This window comes from Otolemur garnettii, unplaced genomic scaffold (assembly GCF_000181295.1).
Source record: "Otolemur garnettii isolate 467f Iridium unplaced genomic scaffold, OtoGar3 scaffold00060, whole genome shotgun sequence".
Taxonomy (NCBI): Eukaryota; Metazoa; Chordata; class Mammalia; order Primates; family Galagidae; genus Otolemur; species Otolemur garnettii.
Window position 1 is genome coordinate 11,161,029 of NW_003852455.1, and position 20,073 is coordinate 11,181,101.

Sequence of the window (20,073 nt, forward strand, 5' to 3'; positions counted from 1 at the left end):
CTCCTGGGCTCAAGCGAGTCTCCTGCCTCTGCCTCCCAAGTAGCTGGGACCACAGGCGCCCGCCACAACGCCCGGCTATTTTTTGGTTGCAGCTGTCGTTGTTGTTTGGAGGCTCCGGGCTGGGGATTCGAACCTGCCACCTTAGGTGTATGTGGCTGGCGCCTTAGCCGGTTAAGCTATAGGCGCTGAGCCTCTTGCCTCTCTTTTATCCACTTTTCAGGGTGGGAGTGCAGGTGAGGGTCATAAGACAGGGAGTGAGGGTCATAAGATAAAGAGTAAGACATGACATCATCCTCAAGGTCCTGGGCTCAAGGGGGAAGGTCAGATTCACCCCACCCCCCGTTGGACCACCTGCCCCAAAGGCAACAGAAACCCAAGGAAGTTACTAGGTTACAATCTAGGCCCCGTATATCAGGGGAGAAACATGCAGACAGCAGAAACGCCTGCGGCTTGGCTGAGGCCTACACAGAGCGGCTAGAATAGATTCTTTTAGTTCTGCTTTTACTTTCTTGCCTCACTAGTAGGATCAAAAGAAACTCTGGAAATAAATGCCTTCTGGGGGGTTTCTAAACTCACAGAGGAAGATGCAGGAGAAGCAGATGGCAGGTTTGAAGTAGGTGGTGATTGTGTCTCTCTCAGGGATTCCTGGTCATTGGGGGAAGTTATTACAGCCAGGAGAGTTGAATCTATCTGACAGGTTTTACACAGTTGGGGGTTGTCCCTGAGGAAAAAGAAAGCTTGCACACAGGGCACTTCAGACCACTTTCCTTCTTGTTTACAAAAAATATCTAACTGAAAAAAATTTTTCAGGGTACTCATGATTTAGAGTACCCTCTGGGGGCCATTGTTCAGCAGTGGAGAGTTGATACTGAGGTCAGGCCTGGGTGCAGAAGAAAACCATACATTCTTTTTCAGCGTCTGAAAATCAAACATGTCCCAACGTAGCCCAGTGGGGTGTTCCAGCAGCACAGGCCAAAAAATCAAGTATCTGGGAGCCTGGTCCCACCTGATGACAGTTCTCTTGGCAAGAGAACATTTTACCTGGCTGTTCTCTTAGAGGGAGAACGTTACCCATCTGTGGGAAAGAACAAATGTCCAGCATCTTAATCAATCCCACCCTGTATTCCTGGATTGTCAAAGCGTCCTCTGACCAACCCAAGACTTCCTGCCAAACAAAAGGAAGTATCCTTCTAATGCTTGGGGAAGAAACCCTGAGGAGAGTGGCCTTCTTAGACCCTGCACTTGTCTGGATTTAGCCACTCTGACCAGTATAGCGCTTTGTACTCGTGAGCTCCCCTGTACTTATTACTTGGCAGCAGCACAGCCTGAGAAATCAAGTATCAGGGAGCCTGGTCCCACCTGATGCAAGTTCTGTCCCTTTCTGTGCCTGCCCCAGAGTATCAATCAAAGTGGGGATGAACTCCGCCCTGGAGAAAACAGCTGTGTGGTGCTTGCACATTTAACTCTATCATCTTTATAAGCTTCTTCTAAATTTCTAGTAACAAAGGAAAACAGGCTTTCTGGGTGGTGCTTGTGGCTCAGTGAGTAGGATGCCGGCCCCATATACTGAGCGTGGTGGGTTCAAACCCGCCCCGGCCAAATACAACAACAACAACAACTGTTGTTGAACTGTCATGAACAGGTCTTAAATGCTATGTTTTCCAACCTCTCTTTTCTTTCCCAAAAGTTAGCCAGGCAACAATAATTAAACTCAGTGACAAATCAGAGTTGAGAGACACTTTGAAACTTTTGCATTTGCAATTAGCAGAAGTCTTAAAGAAATGAGGAAGTATTTTAAACTTTCCCATTTACACCAATAAACCAGAAGAAATCAAATACCCAGGGTCACTTTCATTGCCCTTCTTCATTTTTAAGAGGCTGAAGTGTAGCTGAGGGTTTAGGGCCATTCTCGCCTTGGGGAGTTGCCCTGAGCTTCCCTCCACAGGCCACTAGTTGTCCAGAGAAGTCGTGTAGGGGAGTCGATTTGCCCTTTGTTTGGAGCTGACTTCTAATTAATAAGGTTCAGCCTTTTTCTCAGACACATAAAAACGACCTTACGACATACCTACAACATTTTTTTTTTTTGGAGACAGAGCCTCAAGCTGTCCCCCTGGGTAGAGTGCTGTGGCATCACAGCTCACAGCAACCTCCAACTCCTGGGCTCAAGTGAGTCTCCTGCCTCAGACTCCCAAGTAGCTGGGACCACAGGCGCCCGCCACAACGCCTGGCTATTTTTTGGTTGCAGCCGTCAATGTTATTTGGCAGGCCTGGCTGAATTCAAACCCGCCACCGGAGGTGTACATGGCTGGCGCCTTAGCCACTTGAGCCACAGAGGCTGAGCCACACGTACAACATTTGAAGCACACTTAAAACATCTGAAAAAATACCAGAATAAACCAGTAACAAACCTAACTAAATACATAAAGCAATCCTTTACCAATATTCAAACAAAGCACATAAACTACAAGGAGAGAGAGAGAAGCAGAAAAGGTCTATAGAGATAAATAGGAAACGTTTGGGACCATGGAAGAGAAGAGAAGATAGTAAAAGCTGGGAGAGCACGATTTTCCTAAGGCCCTCCCGTGTCCTGGGGTCAGAACCATTGCTGGGGACCCCAGGGCGTCTGTAGGGTGCTACCTCTTTGCTCAGCTCTTAACCAGAGAAAAGGAGTAAACACAGAACAGTTTCAAAAGCCTTCCCTTTGGCTCCTCTGTGGAATTAGGGGAATTAGAAAGTTTATTCCCTAGGCGGTGCCTGTGGCTCAGTGAGTAGGGTGTTGGCCCCCTTATACAGAGGGTGGCGGGTTCAAACCCGGCCCCAGCCAAACTGCAACAAAAAAATAGCCAGGTATTGTGGCGGGCGCCTGTAGTCCCAGCTGCTCCGGAGGCTGAGGCAAGAGAATCAACTAAGCCCAGGAGTTGGAGGTTGCTGTGAGCTGTGACACTACGGCACTCTACCAAGGGTGACAAAGTGAGACTAAATAAATAAATAAAATTGTACCTAAAAAGAAAAAAGAAAGTTCATTCCCCAATAGCCTCTTGCCTGTGACTTGGAGGTAAGCAGCCGCACTATGCACATTTACCGGCTGACGGGGCATCAAAATTATTAGTTTCTATTATAACTACAGAGAAAAGCAGGATAGAGGTAAGTGGTCCTATTGCTTATCACAGATTGTCTTCTGTCCCTCTATGGGTCACCAACTATGACACTGGGATTTTGTCTTTGTAGATTCTTGGTCTTGGTGATTCGAAAAAAGAATTCATCGACCATAGATCAGTGGTAAGACAGGATTTATTTCCAGAAAAGAATACAGAAACATCAGAACTCCTGGCAGAGAGAAACAAACCAAGTGGGGGAGGGGGGAAGCTCTCTCTCTGGCTCCCTTTCCAGAGGAAGAGTCACACAGGGTCCTCTATAGTTACATTTAGCAGGACTTAGTAGTTACATTTAGCGTGCATGGGTCCTCTGTAGTTACATTTAGCGGGACTTGGTAGTTACATTTAGCGTGCATGGGTCCTCTATAGTTACATTTAGTGGGACTTGGTAGTTACATTTAGCGTGTATGGGTCCTCTGTGTAGTTACATTTAGCGTGCATGGGTCTTTTGTAGTTACATTTAGTGGGACTTGGTAGTTACATTTAGCGTGCATGGGTCCTCTGTGTAGTTACATTTAGCCGGACTTGGTATTTACATTTCGCCTGCATGGGTCCTCTGTGTAGTTACATTTAGCAGGACTTGGTACCAAATGAATGGTTACAATCCCTTTCATTCCCAGGCCTAGGAAACTTACATGAAATTGACCCAGCCTAGGAAATGGGGGGTTCCCTGTTCAGCTGCAAATGCAAGGGGAGGGAAACCTAAGGTGCTAGTGTCTCCCCAGCAGTTGTCTGGACCCTCTGGCTACTGGAACCTCCTGTGGGGTCCTCCTGCCTACCCTCCAGCCTGCTGGTTCCTCTGCCAGCTGCCACCGCACCAACACCACCAAGGCGAAGGCAGCAGATCTACCCCTCAGCTTCCTGGAGCTGGCTGGGGCACCACCTGGCCTGTGTCAAGACTACAGGCACCTGCCACTATGCCCAGCTATTTGGGAGACAGGGGTCTCCTTGCTCAGGCTGGTCTGGAACTCCTGAGCTCAAGCGATCCATCTACCTCAGCCTCCCAGAGTGCTAGGATTATAGGCGTGAGCCACTGTGCCTGGCCTTTCTTTCTTTCTTTCTTTTTTTTAATAGAGAAGGCAACTTGTTTTTGCAAGGCTGAACTTCAAGGCCACTGCACTTCGGACCAGGGATGTTATGTACATGTACAAAGAAAGAGTAACATGTCACTCTCTTTAATTTTTATGCCTGTTTGAAAATTCTTATAATAAATGTGGCAGATTAGTGAGAGAGATATATGACTAAAACTAATTGTTTGATATTTTTAAATTTCCCTCTAAGTAATCTATCACTTTAATAAGCATAATAAAGAGGAATTAATGATTAACTAATGATTTATTCTTGGGATAACAATTTTCGTAGTCCCTCCCAATCCTCCTTGACCCAGGGAAGCTTGGCTCCTTGCCCCAGACAGCATCAGTGCAGGTGGCTGCCAACTTAACAGACACAGACACAGTCTGGGAAGTGGCTCTGCAAAATCCTCTGCAAAACTTATGTGCTTCAAGATCATATGGGCAATATGTGATTGATAACTGAACAATCAAGGTCTTTAATTAAAGCATATTTGCTTTAATTCTTGCCACAACCTCAATTTGATTTAATTTTTTTCTCCTGCCACTTGCTAGCATGAGTCCTTACCTATGAGTGTTTATAAAAATTAAAATTAAAATGGGAGTAGGTGCTATCGCACAGGTCTGTAATCCTAGGACTCTGGGAGGCTGAGGCAGGAGGATGGAGATCAGCCTGAGTAAGGGCAAGATTCTGTCTCTACTAAAAATAGAAAAACTTAGCAGGGCCTGGTGGTTTCACTGTAGTCTCAGCTACTTGGGTGGCTGAGGTAGGAGGATTGCTTGAGCCCAAGAGTTTGAGGTTGCTTCAGCTAGGCTGATGCCCTGGCACTCTAGCCTGGTAAGTGAGACTCTGTCTCAAAAAAAAAAAAAATTAAATGGAATCAGGTATATAGAAGCTATTATTACATGCCGGGTGAAAAATTGTGTGTGTGTAAAATACAGGATGTGCTATAATTAAATACTTCAGCTAACTCTGATCATTTCTCTTTTAACCAAGGAATGCAGTATTTTAAATGTGACCACCAGAGGTCCGTGTACCTGTACCTCTCCTCCTTGACTGAGAGCTGCACCATCACTGCCTATCCCTGTGACTCCTACCGGGATTATAGGAATGGCAAGTGTGTCAGCTGCATCACACCACAAAAGGAGTCCTGCCCCCTCCTGGGTAAGTCCAATGGGCAGTTTCCTTTCTGATTAACAAAAAGCTAACTTTTGGAATGAGCCCAGAAACATTTTATTATCTAAAAATAGTCCCCAAATTGTGTTTAAAAAAAAATTGATAGCTTTTCTAGCCAATTTGCTCTTTGAACTTCTCTAGTCTATTACTAATAAACAGTGTTAGGAAAGTAAACCGTATAGTGTTCCATCCAGAAGGTAGTACAACCTCCATGGACACTTTATTCTAACATGGACAAGAAGTTTCTGGAAGAGTTTCCAAGCCTACCCAGGGGATAGTCACTTGAGATCGCCTGCTCTTATGGGAACATCCCCTGTCTGTGCCCAGGGGATTATGCTTAACAAGCTCTCTGCTGGGAGAGGCTCCACAGCGAGCCCAGAGACCCTCCTGCCAAATGAGCCTTGTAGAATAAGCCCTTCCAAGAAGTCGTGTCTACAGATGCCCTCGCTCCACACTCTGGCTCCTGTGTGTGCATGCACAGAGGGTGAGATTGAGACCGTGGAGACAGCTCTGATATTTGCTAGGAGTTAGTAGAAATATTCTAAGTGGTTATGGCTTTGAAATTAAATGATGACGAGAATTTTCTCATTTTTAACAGCAGGGCATGCTATAGATAAGAGATTCTCAACTTCACGCTTTAGAATAACCTAGGGACTTTTAAAAACATAATAATGCCTTAAAGAAAAGACAAATATTTGGCTCGGCGCCTATAGCTCAACCGGCTAAGGCGCCAGCCACGTACACCTAAGGTGGCAGGTTCGAATCCCCAGCCCGGACCCGCCAAACAACAACAACGGCAGCAACCAAAAAATAGCCGGGCGTTGTGGCGGGCGCCTGTGGTCCCAGCTACTTGGGAGGCGGAGGCAGGAGACTCGCTTGAGCCCAGGAGTTGGAGGTTGCTGTGCTGTGAGCTGTAATGCCATGGCACTCTACCCAGGGGGATAGCTTGAGTCTCTGTCTCAAAAAAAAAAAAAGACAAATATTTAAGGTGATGGATATCCTAAGTACACTGATTTCATCTTTATAAATTATATGAATGTATTAAATTATCACATGTAGTCTCAAACTATGTACTTCTTTTTTTTTTTTTGAGACAGAGCCTCAAGCTGTCCCCCTGGGCAGAGTGCCGTGGCATTACAGCTCACAGCAACCTCCAACTCCCGGGCTCAAGCGAGTCTCCTGCCTCCGCCTCCCAAGTAGCTGGGACCACAGGCGCCAGCCACAACGCCCGGCCATTTTTTGGTTGCAGCCGTCATTGTTGTTTGGCGGGTCCAGGCTGGGGATTCGAACCCGCCACCTTAGGTGTACGTGGCTGGCGCCTTAGCCGGTTGAGCTATAGGCGCCGAGCCAAACTATGTACTTCTATCATGTAATTTAAAAAAGTACTGAAGCCTGGGTCTCACCCAAGATCAATTAAGTCAGAATCTGGAGGTGTGGGGGACAGAGGAGAGAGAGAGGCCCCTCTGAAAGGATTGAACCTTGTTTTATGTAGGGACAGATGTGAGAAAGATACTTACATGTTTAGTGACATCTTCACTTGGCAAGCCCAGATTCTGTACAATTTATGCCCTCCTCATCCCCGTAGTTCAAGAAACCCTATTGCCCAGGCCGAGAACTTTAACTTAGAAATGAAAACAATGCAACCTAACTATTTCTACCTTCATATTAATCTGAAATTGAATAAAAGAGAAAGCATATTACTTTGCAAGAGTGATGCTCCTTTAGGTATAAACCTGAATCTCTTTTAATCTAGAAGATGAGTGTATTACTGAAAATGTCAGTGCTATTTTTAGTCCATGCCAGTGTGAGCCACTCCCCACTCACTCACCCTCTTGCTGAGAAAGAACTGAGCTGGGTCTTTCTGCACTTGAGCTCTTAGGGATAGGGTCAGCCAGCAAGATGGGTGGCGCTGTGGGTCCTCATCATGGGAGCAGGAAGGGAGGGAGGAAGGTTGTCTCTGAAGTGGTGGCTGCAGTCAACCTTGCTATTGCTAGGTTGCTAGCAATTGCTACCTTAGTTGCTTTTACATTATATAATACATGTTAATGTTAAGCTTTTCCAACTTGTGCTACAGGCTATTATGCGGATCGCTGGAAGGACTATTTAAAGAAGAAAGATCCCCCGATGACTAAGGCATTCTTTGACACAGCCGAGGAGAAGCCCTTCTGCAGTGAGTGGTGAATATGTTGGTTTAGCACAACACTTTTATTGTGGGAATGCCTGAGTCTTAGCTTCCTGGCTACTTTTTGGCAAATGAAGGCCATGGTGAGGCATGGACTTTGGAGCTAGATGGATCTAGGTCAAACTCTGATTCTATGATATAATAGCAGTGTGACTTTTGTCAAGTCATTTAACCTCTTTTTTTTTTTTTTTTGGCCAGGGCTGGGTTTGAACCACCACCTCCGGCATATGGGACCAGCGCCCTACCTCTTTGAGCCACAGGCGCTGCCCAGTCATTTAACCTCTTTGAGTCTCAGTGTCCTGATCTGTAAAATGGGAATAATGAGGTGCATTTTTTAAAATATTGATATTAACATCTCAATAAATCAGAGTTATTAGCTTTACTGATGGCCATTCTCATCATTAAGATCTTCCAGAAAATTGCTTTTTTCCCCAAGAGACATGAAATTGGCTCTAGAAAAAATAAGATATCAGTCACCTCTGTGGGTCAGTTCTAGCTCTAAAGCAAATGTGATGACCCAAAGGGCAGAAAGAGGTTGAGTATTCCACATGGGAGCTAATTGGAGCAGCAGGTGATTTGATGCCTTGGGAAGGAACGGGCTGGGATTTGCCTGAGCAGTTGCATCTCTTTCTTGCAATCTTGTTCTCCCTTTAATTTTCTTGGGAACAACTTCTTCTAAAAGAGGTTGCAGATCACTGTGTTTCTCTTCCACTGGAGCCATGGATTCAGCATCTGCCTGATCTGCAAGTCCCTGAGCAATAATGGGCCCTAAGATGGCACCTCCAGGCTGACCTCCTTCCTTCATGGAATCATCATTTCCCTGAGCCTCTTTTCCATTCTCTGTTCAAGAGTTAGTACATTTGGCCTGGTGCAGTGGTTCATGCCTATAATCCTAGCATTCTGGGAGGCTGAGGGGGGTGGATCGCCTGAGCTCAGGAGTTCGATGCCAGCTTGAGTAAGAGTGAGACCCTCATCTCTACTAAAAAACAGAAAAACAAGCCAGGCATTATGTTGGGTACCTGTAGTCCCAGCCACTTGGAAGGTAGAAGCAAGCCCAACAGATTGAGATTGTTGAGAGCTATGATGCCGCAGCACTTTATCCAGAGTGATAGAGTGAGACTCTATCTCAAAAAAAAAAAAAAAAAAAAGTTAGTGAATTTAACCATCGTGAAGGGATCTTCATTTTCCCGAAACAAACTTGACTTTGAGAAGCAAAGATTAGGGAAGAAAACTAGTCCTCTGAGTTATTTGGTACTTCTGGGATCTGGGATTACAAAGAAGAATAATCCTTACCAGTTATTGTTGTAGTATTTTTAATTGTATGTTTTAAAAAAAACTTACAAGACATTCCGGCAATATTTTTATAGACATATCAATATAAACTTATTTTTTTATTTTTTTTTATTTTTTGAGACGGAGCCTCAAGCTATCCCCCTGGGTAGAGTGCCATGGCATCACGCTCACAGCAACCTCCAACTCCTGGGCTCAAGCGAGTCTCCTGCCTCAGCCTCCCAAGTAGCTGGGACCACAGGCGCCAGCCACAACGCCCGGCCATTTTTTGGTTGCAGCCATTATTGTTGTTTGGTGGGTCCAGGCTGAGGATTCAAACCCGCCACCTTAGGTGTATGTGGCTGGCGCCTTAGCCACTTGAGCCATAGGCGCTGAGCCAAACTTTTTTTTTTTTAAAGATAGAATCTCCACATGTCACTTAGGCTAAAGTGTCATGGCCTCAGCCTAGCATTAGAGATGGGGTCTTGCTCTTGCTCAGGCTGATCTCGGACTCCTGAGCTCAGGCAATCCACCCGCCTCAGCCTCCCAGACTGCTAGGATTACAGGTGTAAGCCACTGTGCCTGGCCCTTCCTTTTTTTTTTTTTATTATCATTATTTCTTGTGTTTTGTGAATATAGTAAAGTGAGTTGAGTAATGATGAGGGAAGTCCAGAGAATGACAGGCATTCCAAGATGGGAGACCTGACCTTGTCTGGAGGTCAGAAAGGCTTCCTGGAGGAGCCGACATTAAGCTGAAACCTGAAGAATGGGTCTGAAAAGCTGGCAAGTAAGGGTATGCAGGTGGAGGAAGGCCCAGGAGCAAGAGAAGGCTTGGCAATGTGGGAGTACAGGTGGTGTGGTCTAAGAAAGAGGTGAGGTTAGGTAGGCTGGTGGACATGATCCAAATTATGGAGGACCCTTGTCAGTCGTAGAGGGTCTCCAAGTGGTCACCTTATAGGCAGGAATTAAAGTGAACTGACCACACTCTGCATTAGGCCGTGAGACTTCAGTCTATAGGTGGGAACCTTGTGAGGCTTGAATATGGTGACTGGATACCACTGGACTCTGCTGGTACGTGGTATTACCACTCACACAATTTTGACCAAATAGAAGAGAAAGATCGTTAGAAAATCTGTCCTGAACCTTTGCAGAGAAACTTGACAGGAAGGGAAAAAGAGACTCAGTTATATGGAGGTTGGATTTTAGGAATTGGCCTTTCTGGGGAGCAGTTGAGAGCACCTCTCTCTTACCTCGTTCCTTCCCCATTTTTCAGTGTATCATTACTTCGTGGATATTCTAACTTGGAACAAGAACATAAGAAGAGGGGCTATTACCATCAAATTGAGAGACATGGCTGGAAACACCACAGAATCCAAAATCAATCAGTAAGTTGAGTTGTAATAGTTTACAGTTTGTCGTTTCTCTTCTTGCTCAGAGAAATGAAATCCCAAATACTCCTACTTTCTTATTCATAGATCTCTGCTTTTCCCTGTTCTACAAAAGATATGAAGAGACACACTTGTATCTCAGGTGCTCTGAGGTGATTGCCCTGTCTTTTGATCACCCAGGCTCTTTATAAATGAAATCGGTGCAAAGGTTTTTCTTTCTCTCTCTTCTTTCTGCCTTCTTTTCTCCATCCATTCCTCTCTCTTTCTCCATTCCCTTCCCTGCTCTCCTCCTTACTTCCTTTGATTAAACATAAATACAATAATTATCCCTGCTTGTTGTAGAGGATTTAAACAACAAAGGATATGCTGATTTCACATTGTATACACACATCAAACAACACATTGGGCTGGGTGTAGTGGCTGAGGCCTGTGATCCTGGACTGTAGTGATCCTGTAGTGGCTCAGGACTCTGGGAGGCTGGGGCAGGTGGATTGCTTGACCTCAGGAGTTGGAGATCAGCCTGAGCAAAGAATGAGACCCCATCTCTAAAAAGAGAAAAACTAGCCAGGTGTTGCGGCGAGCACCTGTAGTCCCAGCTACTCGGGAGACTGAGGCAAGAGAATTGCTTGAGCCCATGAGTTTGAGGTTACTGTGAGTGTGAGTGACACCACAGCACTCTACCAGGGGTGACAAAGTGAGACTCTGTCTCAAAAAAAAAAAATCACATTGTACTCCATAAATGTATACAATTATGATTTGTCAGTTAAAACAATATTTATTAAAACCATGAATATGCAATGTAAAAATATAAGTCCTCGCCTCATCCCACCAACAATTCCACCCCTAAAGGTAAAGGGCATTCACCCACATTCTTTTTTTTTCCTGTGGAGAATTAAGACGGCTGTGCTTTAGGCCCCTGCTATGACCTTCTCACCACCTTCCCACAATGGCAGCCCCCTGGCCACCATGACCTTCCCAGTATGGCTGTCGCACCAGTCACCAAACTGACAGCCAATCCACTCCAACTGATATTCAGATCTGGTTGCTGTACACTGTTTGTGTCCTCTCACTCTTCTAAGCTTTCCACTCGACTCACAGCTTACCCACCAAACCAAAAACTCTGGAAAGGGTTCCTCTGGTCCTAGACCTCTGTGGGGGAGGCCATCAGATCCTGGTGAGTCACAGTGACTTGCCTAATGCGTCAGATTTCCACCACTCTGGATCACACACTATATCCAGCTCACCACCTCCTTGCTGTGCTCCCTGGAACTATTACTCTGGGCATGGTTCCTGTACCAGGTGTTGTTGGCTTCGCTCTTTTTCCCAGTCCTACTAAGAACACTCTTTCTCCCAGTTGTACTAGGAACACTCAGCTGAGCAATCTTTCTGGTCTGCTATTTTGTTCCCAGTAAGTATATTGCTTTTCTTAACTTTTTTTTTTTTTTTTGACAGAGTGTCACTATGTCACCCTTGGTAGAGTGCCATGGCGTCACATCTCACAGCAACCTCCAGCTCTTGGGCTTAAGCGACTCTCTTGCCTCAGCCTCCCAAGCAGCTGGGATTACAGGCACCCACCACAACGCTTGGCTATTTTTTCGTTGCAGTTGTCATTGTTGTTTATCAGGCCTGGGCCAGGTTCAAATCTGCCAGCCTCCGGTGTATGTGGCCGGCGCCCTAACCACTGTGCTATGGGTGCCAAGCCTCTTAACTCTTTTTTTTTTATCAATATAATTTAAGTGTGTCACAGAAATTTAACATAGGTTCAAATGTGCTGTAAGATACAAAAGGTTGACAAACACTGATTTGTAGGTATCTGTTCTTGCATTCTTAGAACTGTGAACTACAATAAAAATAAAATTTGCTGGCTCGGCGCCTATAGCTCAACCGGCTAAGGTGCCAGCCACGTACACCTAAGGTGGCAGGTTCGAATCCCCAGCCCGGACCCGCCAAACAACAATGACGGCTGCAACCAAAAAAAAAATGGCCGGGGGTTGTGGCGGGCGCCTGTGGTCCCAGCTACTTGGGAGGCGGAGGCAGGAGACTCGCTTGAGCCCAGGAGTTGGAGGTTGCTGTGAGCTGTAATGCCACGGCACTCTGCCCAGGGGGACAGCTTGAGGCTCTGTCTCAAAAAAAAAAAAAAAAAAAAATTTGCTGGGCGCAGTGGCTCATGCCTGTAATCCTAGCCTCTTTATCTGTTTTTCAATATTATTTCTTTCTTTCAGTGAACCTGCCACATTTCAGAAATATCACCAAGTGAGTCTACTTGCAAGATTTAACCAAGATCTGGATAAAGTGGCAGCAATATCCTTGGTGTTCTCTACGGGATCTGTAATAGGCCCTAAGTATAAACTCAGGATTCTGCGAATGAAGTTGAGGTCCCTTGCCTATCCAGAAAGGTAAGCCACGCCCTGGTTTTCCATGTTGTTGGATCCTGTTCAGTCCTTGGTCTGATGTTTTAATAAGCCTCCATCATTCACAATGACAAGAAGTAAGGGAGTTTCCAGAAATTGTTTTATTAACAGCAAGTAGCCCAGTAATCCACGAAAATCACAGTCGTATGTGGCCAAATATAAATGGCCCAGTAAGCCAAGGAAATAATGTTGTTTTGTGCTTAAAGTTATATAATTCCTCCCTAACCACCTACACTGCTTGCAAATTGATAATTTCTTTTTTTTTTTTCATTTAAGCAGTGTTTAATGAAAGTTGCATATAAGATTATTTTATTCCTGCATCTTCTCAATTGTTTCTTCCTTGTACTTGCCCTTTTCCTTTCCTACTTGGCGAGATTTGGCTTTTCGTTCAAGGATCTTTTTGCGGTCTTTGTCCAGTTTAAGCCTAGTAATAACCACCTTGCTGGGGTGAATGCCCACATGGACAGTTGTGCCATTAGCCTTTTCTCGCTGCACCCGCTCAATGTAGATGACATATTTCTTCCTGTAAACCTGGACTACTTTACCAATCTGCTGACCTTTATAATGCCCCCGGACAACCTGAACTTCATCATCCTTTCGGATGGGCATGGATCGAACATTGTACTTCTGTCTCAGCTCTTTGGAAAGAGGGGAAGACATAATCTTCCTGCGAATGTGGGAAGGTGCATTGAAATGTCTTTTGCGGTTCTTGCTTCGGTCCGAAGTCACAAAGGGATTGAACTTCATTTTGGCCGCTGCCTCTCAGGCGATGGCCGCAAAAGGGAAGAGCAAATTGATAATTTCTTATAGAAAAGAAAGAAAACATTATATAACTTGGCAAACTGATTAAACAGAGCCTACTATGAAAAAGGTACAAGAAGACTGGAATATTTTACTCCATTCAGAGTCTAAAAGTATCATATTGATGTTAATTTTTCAAATTTGATAATTGCACTGAAAAGGTCCTTGTTCTTCAGAAGGGCACACTGAAATACTGAAGAATAAACACTCTATTCTCAATTGGTTCAGAAAAAATAAATAGTGTGTATGTAGAGAGAGAGACAGAAAGAGAAAGGGAGATGGACAGAAAAAAAGAATGACTTTTTCAATTTAAGTATAGAAATGTATCGATGTGTATCTTTTGTGGTATTGTCCTAGCATCTATCTGTGGGCAGAGAAAGACAGACAAGAAATGATGTGAACAGTTAGTACTTTATGAATTCCCTTTTCTTGAAAGCTTAGGGTACTCTAAAATATTTAATAATACAATTTTTTTTCTAAGGAGATAGTCATTACATTCTAAAATGGTAGGACTTTTAAATACTTTTTTCCTGAATATCAAAGGAATACATGTTCATTTTATAAAATTGGGAAAGTATATCTGCTTTGGGAAGCAGAAAAATATTACCACAATTGTAATTATCCAGAGGCAACCATCGTTGATATTTTTGGTTCTTTCTTTCTATTACTGTTTTTAAACCTAGTTGAAATTATATAGTAAATAAGAATTTACATCTTACTTTCTCATTGATATTTTATTTATTACAAGCATTTCCCCATATTATTAGAAATAATTGCTAAACACTGTAGAAACTCTGTAAATTGACCACCCAATGGACTATAACAAATTGATCAGCCTATGGAGGTGTCTAAATAAGGAACTAGGCCTAGTGTACTGATATGTATGTGCGGTGTCTGTCTAGTTTATGCAAATTAGGTCAACTTAGGGAGGTGGTCGAGTAGGAAGGTGGTCAACTATGAAAGTCCTGTAATTTCATATCCTAAGGATATAATACAATTTACTAGAATGTGGTATTTTTGCAATTTTATTGACAAGGATATTTTGTCTCAATTTCCCAGGCCCCAACTGTGTCGGTATGATCTTGTCCTGAAGGAAAACGTTGAAACGGTCTTTCAACCTATTCTTTGCTCAAAGCTGCAGATGTAACTGTTGCTGGGAAGTGGGCACCAGTAATATCAAGAAAGCGACAACTACAGGCTCTTTTAAAGCTTCACCTCCACTTATCTTCAAGGCACAAAAAGAACTGAAAACCAAGGTTTTCTTCAGTAGTGTCCTACGGATGTCACATTGCACAACGTCAGACAACCTAGTGATTATAAAACGAGCCTAGGAAGGGAACCCCTAACTAGGGCAAGTCAGAAATAGCCAGGCTTGCGGCAGCCGGCGCTGTCTCTGCTGCGTCCTGGGGCCTCATTTGTTCTGACCTGTCAATTTTGCTGCCTCTCTAGCCGTCACGCAGGCCTTTCTGCTCATCACAGCTGCAGGTCAAGCATCTTGGAGGGGCAGGCTGGAGCCCTCTCTTTGGACTTGACTTCACATCTGTGTGCTAAATTCCTCCAGTTCCCTATGTGTACAGGGGAGTGAAACTGACTACCTCACAGGGCTGTGGTGCGGGTCTGAGAAGAGAGTCTGTGAAGGGTTTTTGAAATCCCATGGGTGCCACATCTGTGAGATGTTTGGTAAATGTGAATATGCTTTTATTTATTTTGATAGGGCTACTCTAAGATGCAATAAAAGGGCTTCTCTTATTAACACCAGTTTCTCTCTGGGGCTTTTTACTCTGGGATGAGAAGAAAGCCACACTCTGGCTTCCTGCCTTCTCTGAAGAAGTAGTGGGACACGGGGGAAGTGGGGGAGGTGAGGATGGCCTAGGTCATTAAGTGGATGAGGGAAGAAGGGCAGAGGCAGAAGTGGGGTGGCCTCACAGCACAGTGACAGGAGAGGGAAAGGCAGAGCTTGTTTTTTTTTTTTTTGGTTGGTGTTTGTTTAGAGACTGTCTCACTTTGTTGCCCTCAGTAGAGTGCTGTGGCATCACAGCTCACAGTAACCTCCAGCTCTCGGGCTTAGGCAATTCTCTTGCCTCAGCCTCCTGAGTAGCTGGGACTACAGGCACCTGCCACAACGCCCAGCTATTTTTTTGTTGCAATTTGGCCGGGGCCGGGTTTGAACTTGCCACCCTCAGTTTATGAGGCCAGCGCCCTACTCACTGAGCCACAGGTGCCGCCCAAGCAGAGCTTGTTTTTCACCTAAGGTGGAGAAGACTCACTTGCCAGGCAACCATCATCTTAAGCAATTCTGAAGAAATGCTTATTTCCTTTGTTACTGATTATTGTAGGACATTTAGAAAAATTCAGAGATGCAAAATGCAACAAATGCTGTTCATAACTCCGCCTATTAGAGGTAATCAGTGTTAATCTTGTTTGGAACAATGTGTTTTGCTAACAATTGTGAAGTCAAAGCATAATCCAGTTTGTTCTTGGAACATCTGAAGCCTCCAGTTTGAAGAATCTTTAGGCTTCCCTGGAGGTAGGTGTCATCTGTGAATCTGGACTGACAGTAGCAACGAAGTCTACAGGTCCCAGAGTGCTAAGGCCAGAGAGGCCAGCACAAAGCAAAGACAATCCCTGGGGCCAGATGCCCAGTGTGAGGTGGGCACAGTCCGTCCCACAGCTCTTGCCACTGCAGGAAGGCCTGTGGGGTTCCTGAGTGTCATAGGTCTGTAACCTCCTCCTTTTCCAAATGATTGCCTCATTGTAAGGAATGGATTCTCTATTGCCTAAGTTACAGTAATCTGTAAATATATTCCTGTGTGGCACAGATTCTTACAGATACACATATGTATCTAGCGCACAGTCTGATTTTACTGAAGTGAGGGAAGACTGAACTCTGGGTGGAGAGAGGCTCAGTGACGTTCTTGCCCGTTTGTACATCTTACCATCCTTCCTTCCCACATTTCCTCAGCAATTGTGGTAGAGAGTTCGGGGTGCTGATAGGCTGTGATTTCTTTTCAGAGATTTATTGGGGAGATATAATTATAGAACATGATAAGTGCCATGGAGGAAGTAGACGTGACGAAGCTTACTCCACTGCAGTGAAACAAGTATCAGTATTCCTCTGTGGGCGAGTGGATGAACAGGTGTTCAGATGCAGTCACTGCTGAAAAGTCTGCAGGCCACAAGCCCTGCCCACCATCCCCCAAGCCCACACTCTGTGTTCTGGCCTGCACCACCACTCAACAAGCAGATAAAATCCAGAGCTCAGGTGGAACATTAGATTTGGAGGTCATCTGTCTAGAGGAGAGAGTTGAAATGAAGGGGAGAAGGCCTCCCAGAAACCCCATGGGAAGGAAAGTAACAGCAGGTAGCATTCATTAACTACTTAGCACACCCCAGACCCCATAATAAGCATTTTACACGCCTGAGTTTATTCTGTATAACAACCCTCATGAAGTAAGAACTCTCAACAACTCCACTTTATAACACAGGACACTGAAGCTTAGGAAGAGTTAAGTGACAGAGGTCACACCCTTCCTTAAGAGCAGGGGCCTCGCTGTCGTGCTCCCTACTCTGTTCCTTGCTCCACACTCTCCGGGCACAGGCTCAGTAGAGTTAGTTCCTCATACCCTTTCTCTCCTCTTCCATCTCTTTGGCTTCTCAAAGTCAACATGTTTCAAAGCAAACTAATTATTGTCTTCAATAGACCTGACCCCTTAATTTAACAAACATTTATTAGGTGCTAATAATAAGACAAGCATAGGGTTAAGGGTTGAGACAGACAAAAGACAGATGAGACATTGTCTCATTTAAGCAAATGTTCACTGTCCATGTGATGGATAATGACATTGGAACACACATTTGCAACAGGAATACGGATACTTCTCAGAGTACCCTAAGCATACAGAAGGAATAACTTTTCTGTCTGTGGGAACTGGAGAAGGCTTATCAGAAGAGGTGACATTTGTCCTGAGTGTTGACAAAAAAGTAGAAGTTTGCCAGGCCCAGAGACTGCCAGATGGCAGGACGTAGTTGCACTCTGTCACCCAGGCTGGAGTGCACTGGCATGATCATAGCTCACTGTGACCTCAAATTCCTGGGCTCCAGCGATCCTTCACTTTAGCCTCCCTAGCAGCTAGACTAACAGTGCACACAACCACTGCACCCAGATAATTTTTTAATTTATTTGTAGAGATGGGGTCTTGCTATGTTGCCTAGGCTGGTCTACAATTCATGGCTCCAGTGACCATTCCACCTCTACCTCCCACAGTGCAGGGATTAAAGGTGCAAGTCACGGTGCTTGGCCTCTCTCCTTTTTCTTTAGTGGCAATTTCAAACATATACAGAAACTGAGGAATAGTATTACAACCATGTTCATGTGTCCAGCAGCCAACTTCAACCAATTAGCAACTCATGGTCAATCTTGTTCTATCAATATTCCTACTCTCTGAATGTCTATCCCATTATTATTATTATTATTATTTTGAGACAGAGCCTCAAGCTGTCCCCCTGGGTAGAGTGCCGTGGCATCACAGCTCACAGCAACCTCCAACTCCTGAGCTCAAGTGAGTCTCCTGACTCAGCCTCCCGAGTTAGCTGGGACCATAGGCGCCCGCCACAATGCCCGGCTATTTTTTGGTTGCAGCCATCATTGTTGTTTGGTAGGCTGGGATGGATTAAAACCTGCCACCTTAGGTATACGTGGCTGGCGCCTTAGCCACTTGAGCCACAGGTGCTGAGCCTATCCCATTATTTTCACACAAATCCCAGACATTGAAAATTTTCATTTGTAAATACTTTCATATCTTGAAAAGTTAAAGTATATCCTATCTTTTATCCTTAAAAATGAGGTATAGTATATTCTCAGACTGCAACTTGTTTGTTTAATTTTTATCCTAGCCATCTATCTGGTAACTGCACCGTATCAGTATATATAGAATTGCCTTCTTCTTTGGGGAGGCTACCTAGTATTCCATTTGTGACTATATCATGATTAACCTAGCCAATCCCCAACTGATGGGCATTTTGGTTGTTTCCAATCTCTTAAGATAAAAACAAGGCTGAGACCAGGGGTAGTGGCTCACGCCTTTAATCCTAGTACTCTGGGAGGCTCAGGTGAGTGGATTGCTTGAGCTCAGGGGTTTGAGATCAGTCTGAGCAAGAGTGAGACCCCGTCTCTACTAAACATAAAAACTAGCAGGGCATCATGGTGAGCAACTGTAGTATCAGCTACTCAGGAAGCTGAGGGAAGAGGATTGCTTGAGTCTAAGAGTTTGACGTCGTTGTGAGCTATGATGCCATGGCATTCTACCCAGGATGACAGAGTGAGACTCTGTCTCAAAAAAAAAGAAAGAAAAGAAAAGAAAGGAAAGCTTAAAGAATACCCTTAAACATATATCTTTGTCAGCTCAGCGCCTGCAGCTCAAGTGGCTAAGGCACTAGCCACATACACCTAAGGTGATGGGTTCGAATCCAGCCTGGGCCTGCCAAAACAACAATGACGGCTGCAACCGAAAAATAGCTGGGTGTTATTAACCAAAAATGGCCTGTGGTCCCAGCTATTTGGGGAGGCAGAGCAGGAGACTCACTTGAGCCAAGAGTTGGAGGTTGCTGTGAGCTGTGATGCCAGGGTACTCTACCCAGGGTGATAGCTTGAGGCTCTGTCTCAAAAAAACAAAAAACAAAAAACAAAAAACATATATCTTTGTCTGTGCATGGGTATGTATATTTGTAGGTTAAATTCTTGGATGTGGAATTGCTGGGCTCTTTTACATATGAATTCTGAGAAGTGCTCCCTATTTGGCTCAGTGGATTCTTTAAATGATAGGGTAAGGATGCTCTCTTTCTGTTGTCTAGGTGATTAACACTTTGACCCCATCTCTAGCCCTTACTCTATTTAATCAGTCATGTGTCCTATCAATTCAACTTCCCTCAGCATGTCCATCTTCCTCCCTCCATTCTTAGTGCTGTGGTCCCAGCTAAGGCCTGTATCCTTTCTAATCAGGGCATTTCCAGCTATCAACGTAACATGCGTTCTCATCACCTGCCACAGCGAACACCCTAAAACAGGAACTGAATCATTTTCTTAAACACTTCTGTTGATATCTCATCATCTACAATATTAAAAATCCAACTTCTTAGCCTGCCTTCAATGTTCTGCTTGGCCCCAGGTTATTCGTTTTTCATATATTTTAGGCTTCGCTGAAATGAGCCTCAAGTGCTTTACTTGGGCCCTAGCTCACTCATTCTCTCCCTTTTCAGCTTTTGGAAGTCTTGCTCATTCTTTTTTTTTTTTTATTGTTTGAGTTCATTGAGGGTACAAAGAATTGCATTTGTTACAGCATAGGTAACACTGATTGCATTTATTAGTTTAAGTCCCTCTTACAATGTGTCCTGCCCCCAAGAGGTGTACCATAGAGCATGACCCCCATCACCCTCCCTCCTAACCCTCCCCATCCTTCATTCCCCTTACCCCCCCTTGTATTAGTTCATCTACTGCCTTCATATTAGAATTGACTACATTGGATTCTTGCTACTCCATTCTTGAGAAGCTTTACTAAGAAGAATATGTTCCGCTTCAATCCAGGTTAATACAAAAGACGTAAGCCTCCATCTTTTTTTTTTTT

The 20,073-nt window shown here is 44.5% G+C and overlaps 2 protein-coding genes across 2 annotated transcripts in view; one reads left to right on the top strand and one right to left on the bottom strand.

Annotated features, from left to right (window-relative positions):
• Window positions 1-15,190, top strand: part of LIPH (lipase H) — a 78,035-nt gene extending 62,845 nt beyond the window's left edge. The window contains exons 5-9 of the mRNA XM_012806901.1: window positions 5,223-5,390; window positions 7,477-7,572; window positions 10,127-10,238; window positions 12,464-12,637; window positions 14,513-15,190. Of these exons, the coding sequence (XP_012662355.1) occupies window positions 5,223-5,390; window positions 7,477-7,572; window positions 10,127-10,238; window positions 12,464-12,637; window positions 14,513-14,600 (638 nt within the window). The 3' untranslated portion in view covers window positions 14,601-15,190. The remainder of the gene's footprint in view (window positions 1-5,222; window positions 5,391-7,476; window positions 7,573-10,126; window positions 10,239-12,463; window positions 12,638-14,512) is intronic.
• Window positions 12,914-13,437, bottom strand: LOC100964471 (60S ribosomal protein L26). Its single transcript, XM_003792735.3, has one exon. It carries the CDS (start codon window positions 13,397-13,399, stop codon window positions 12,962-12,964), a length of 438 nt encoding a protein of 145 aa, XP_003792783.1. The 5' UTR covers window positions 13,400-13,437; the 3' UTR covers window positions 12,914-12,961.
• Window positions 15,191-20,073: the final 4,883 nt, after the last annotated feature.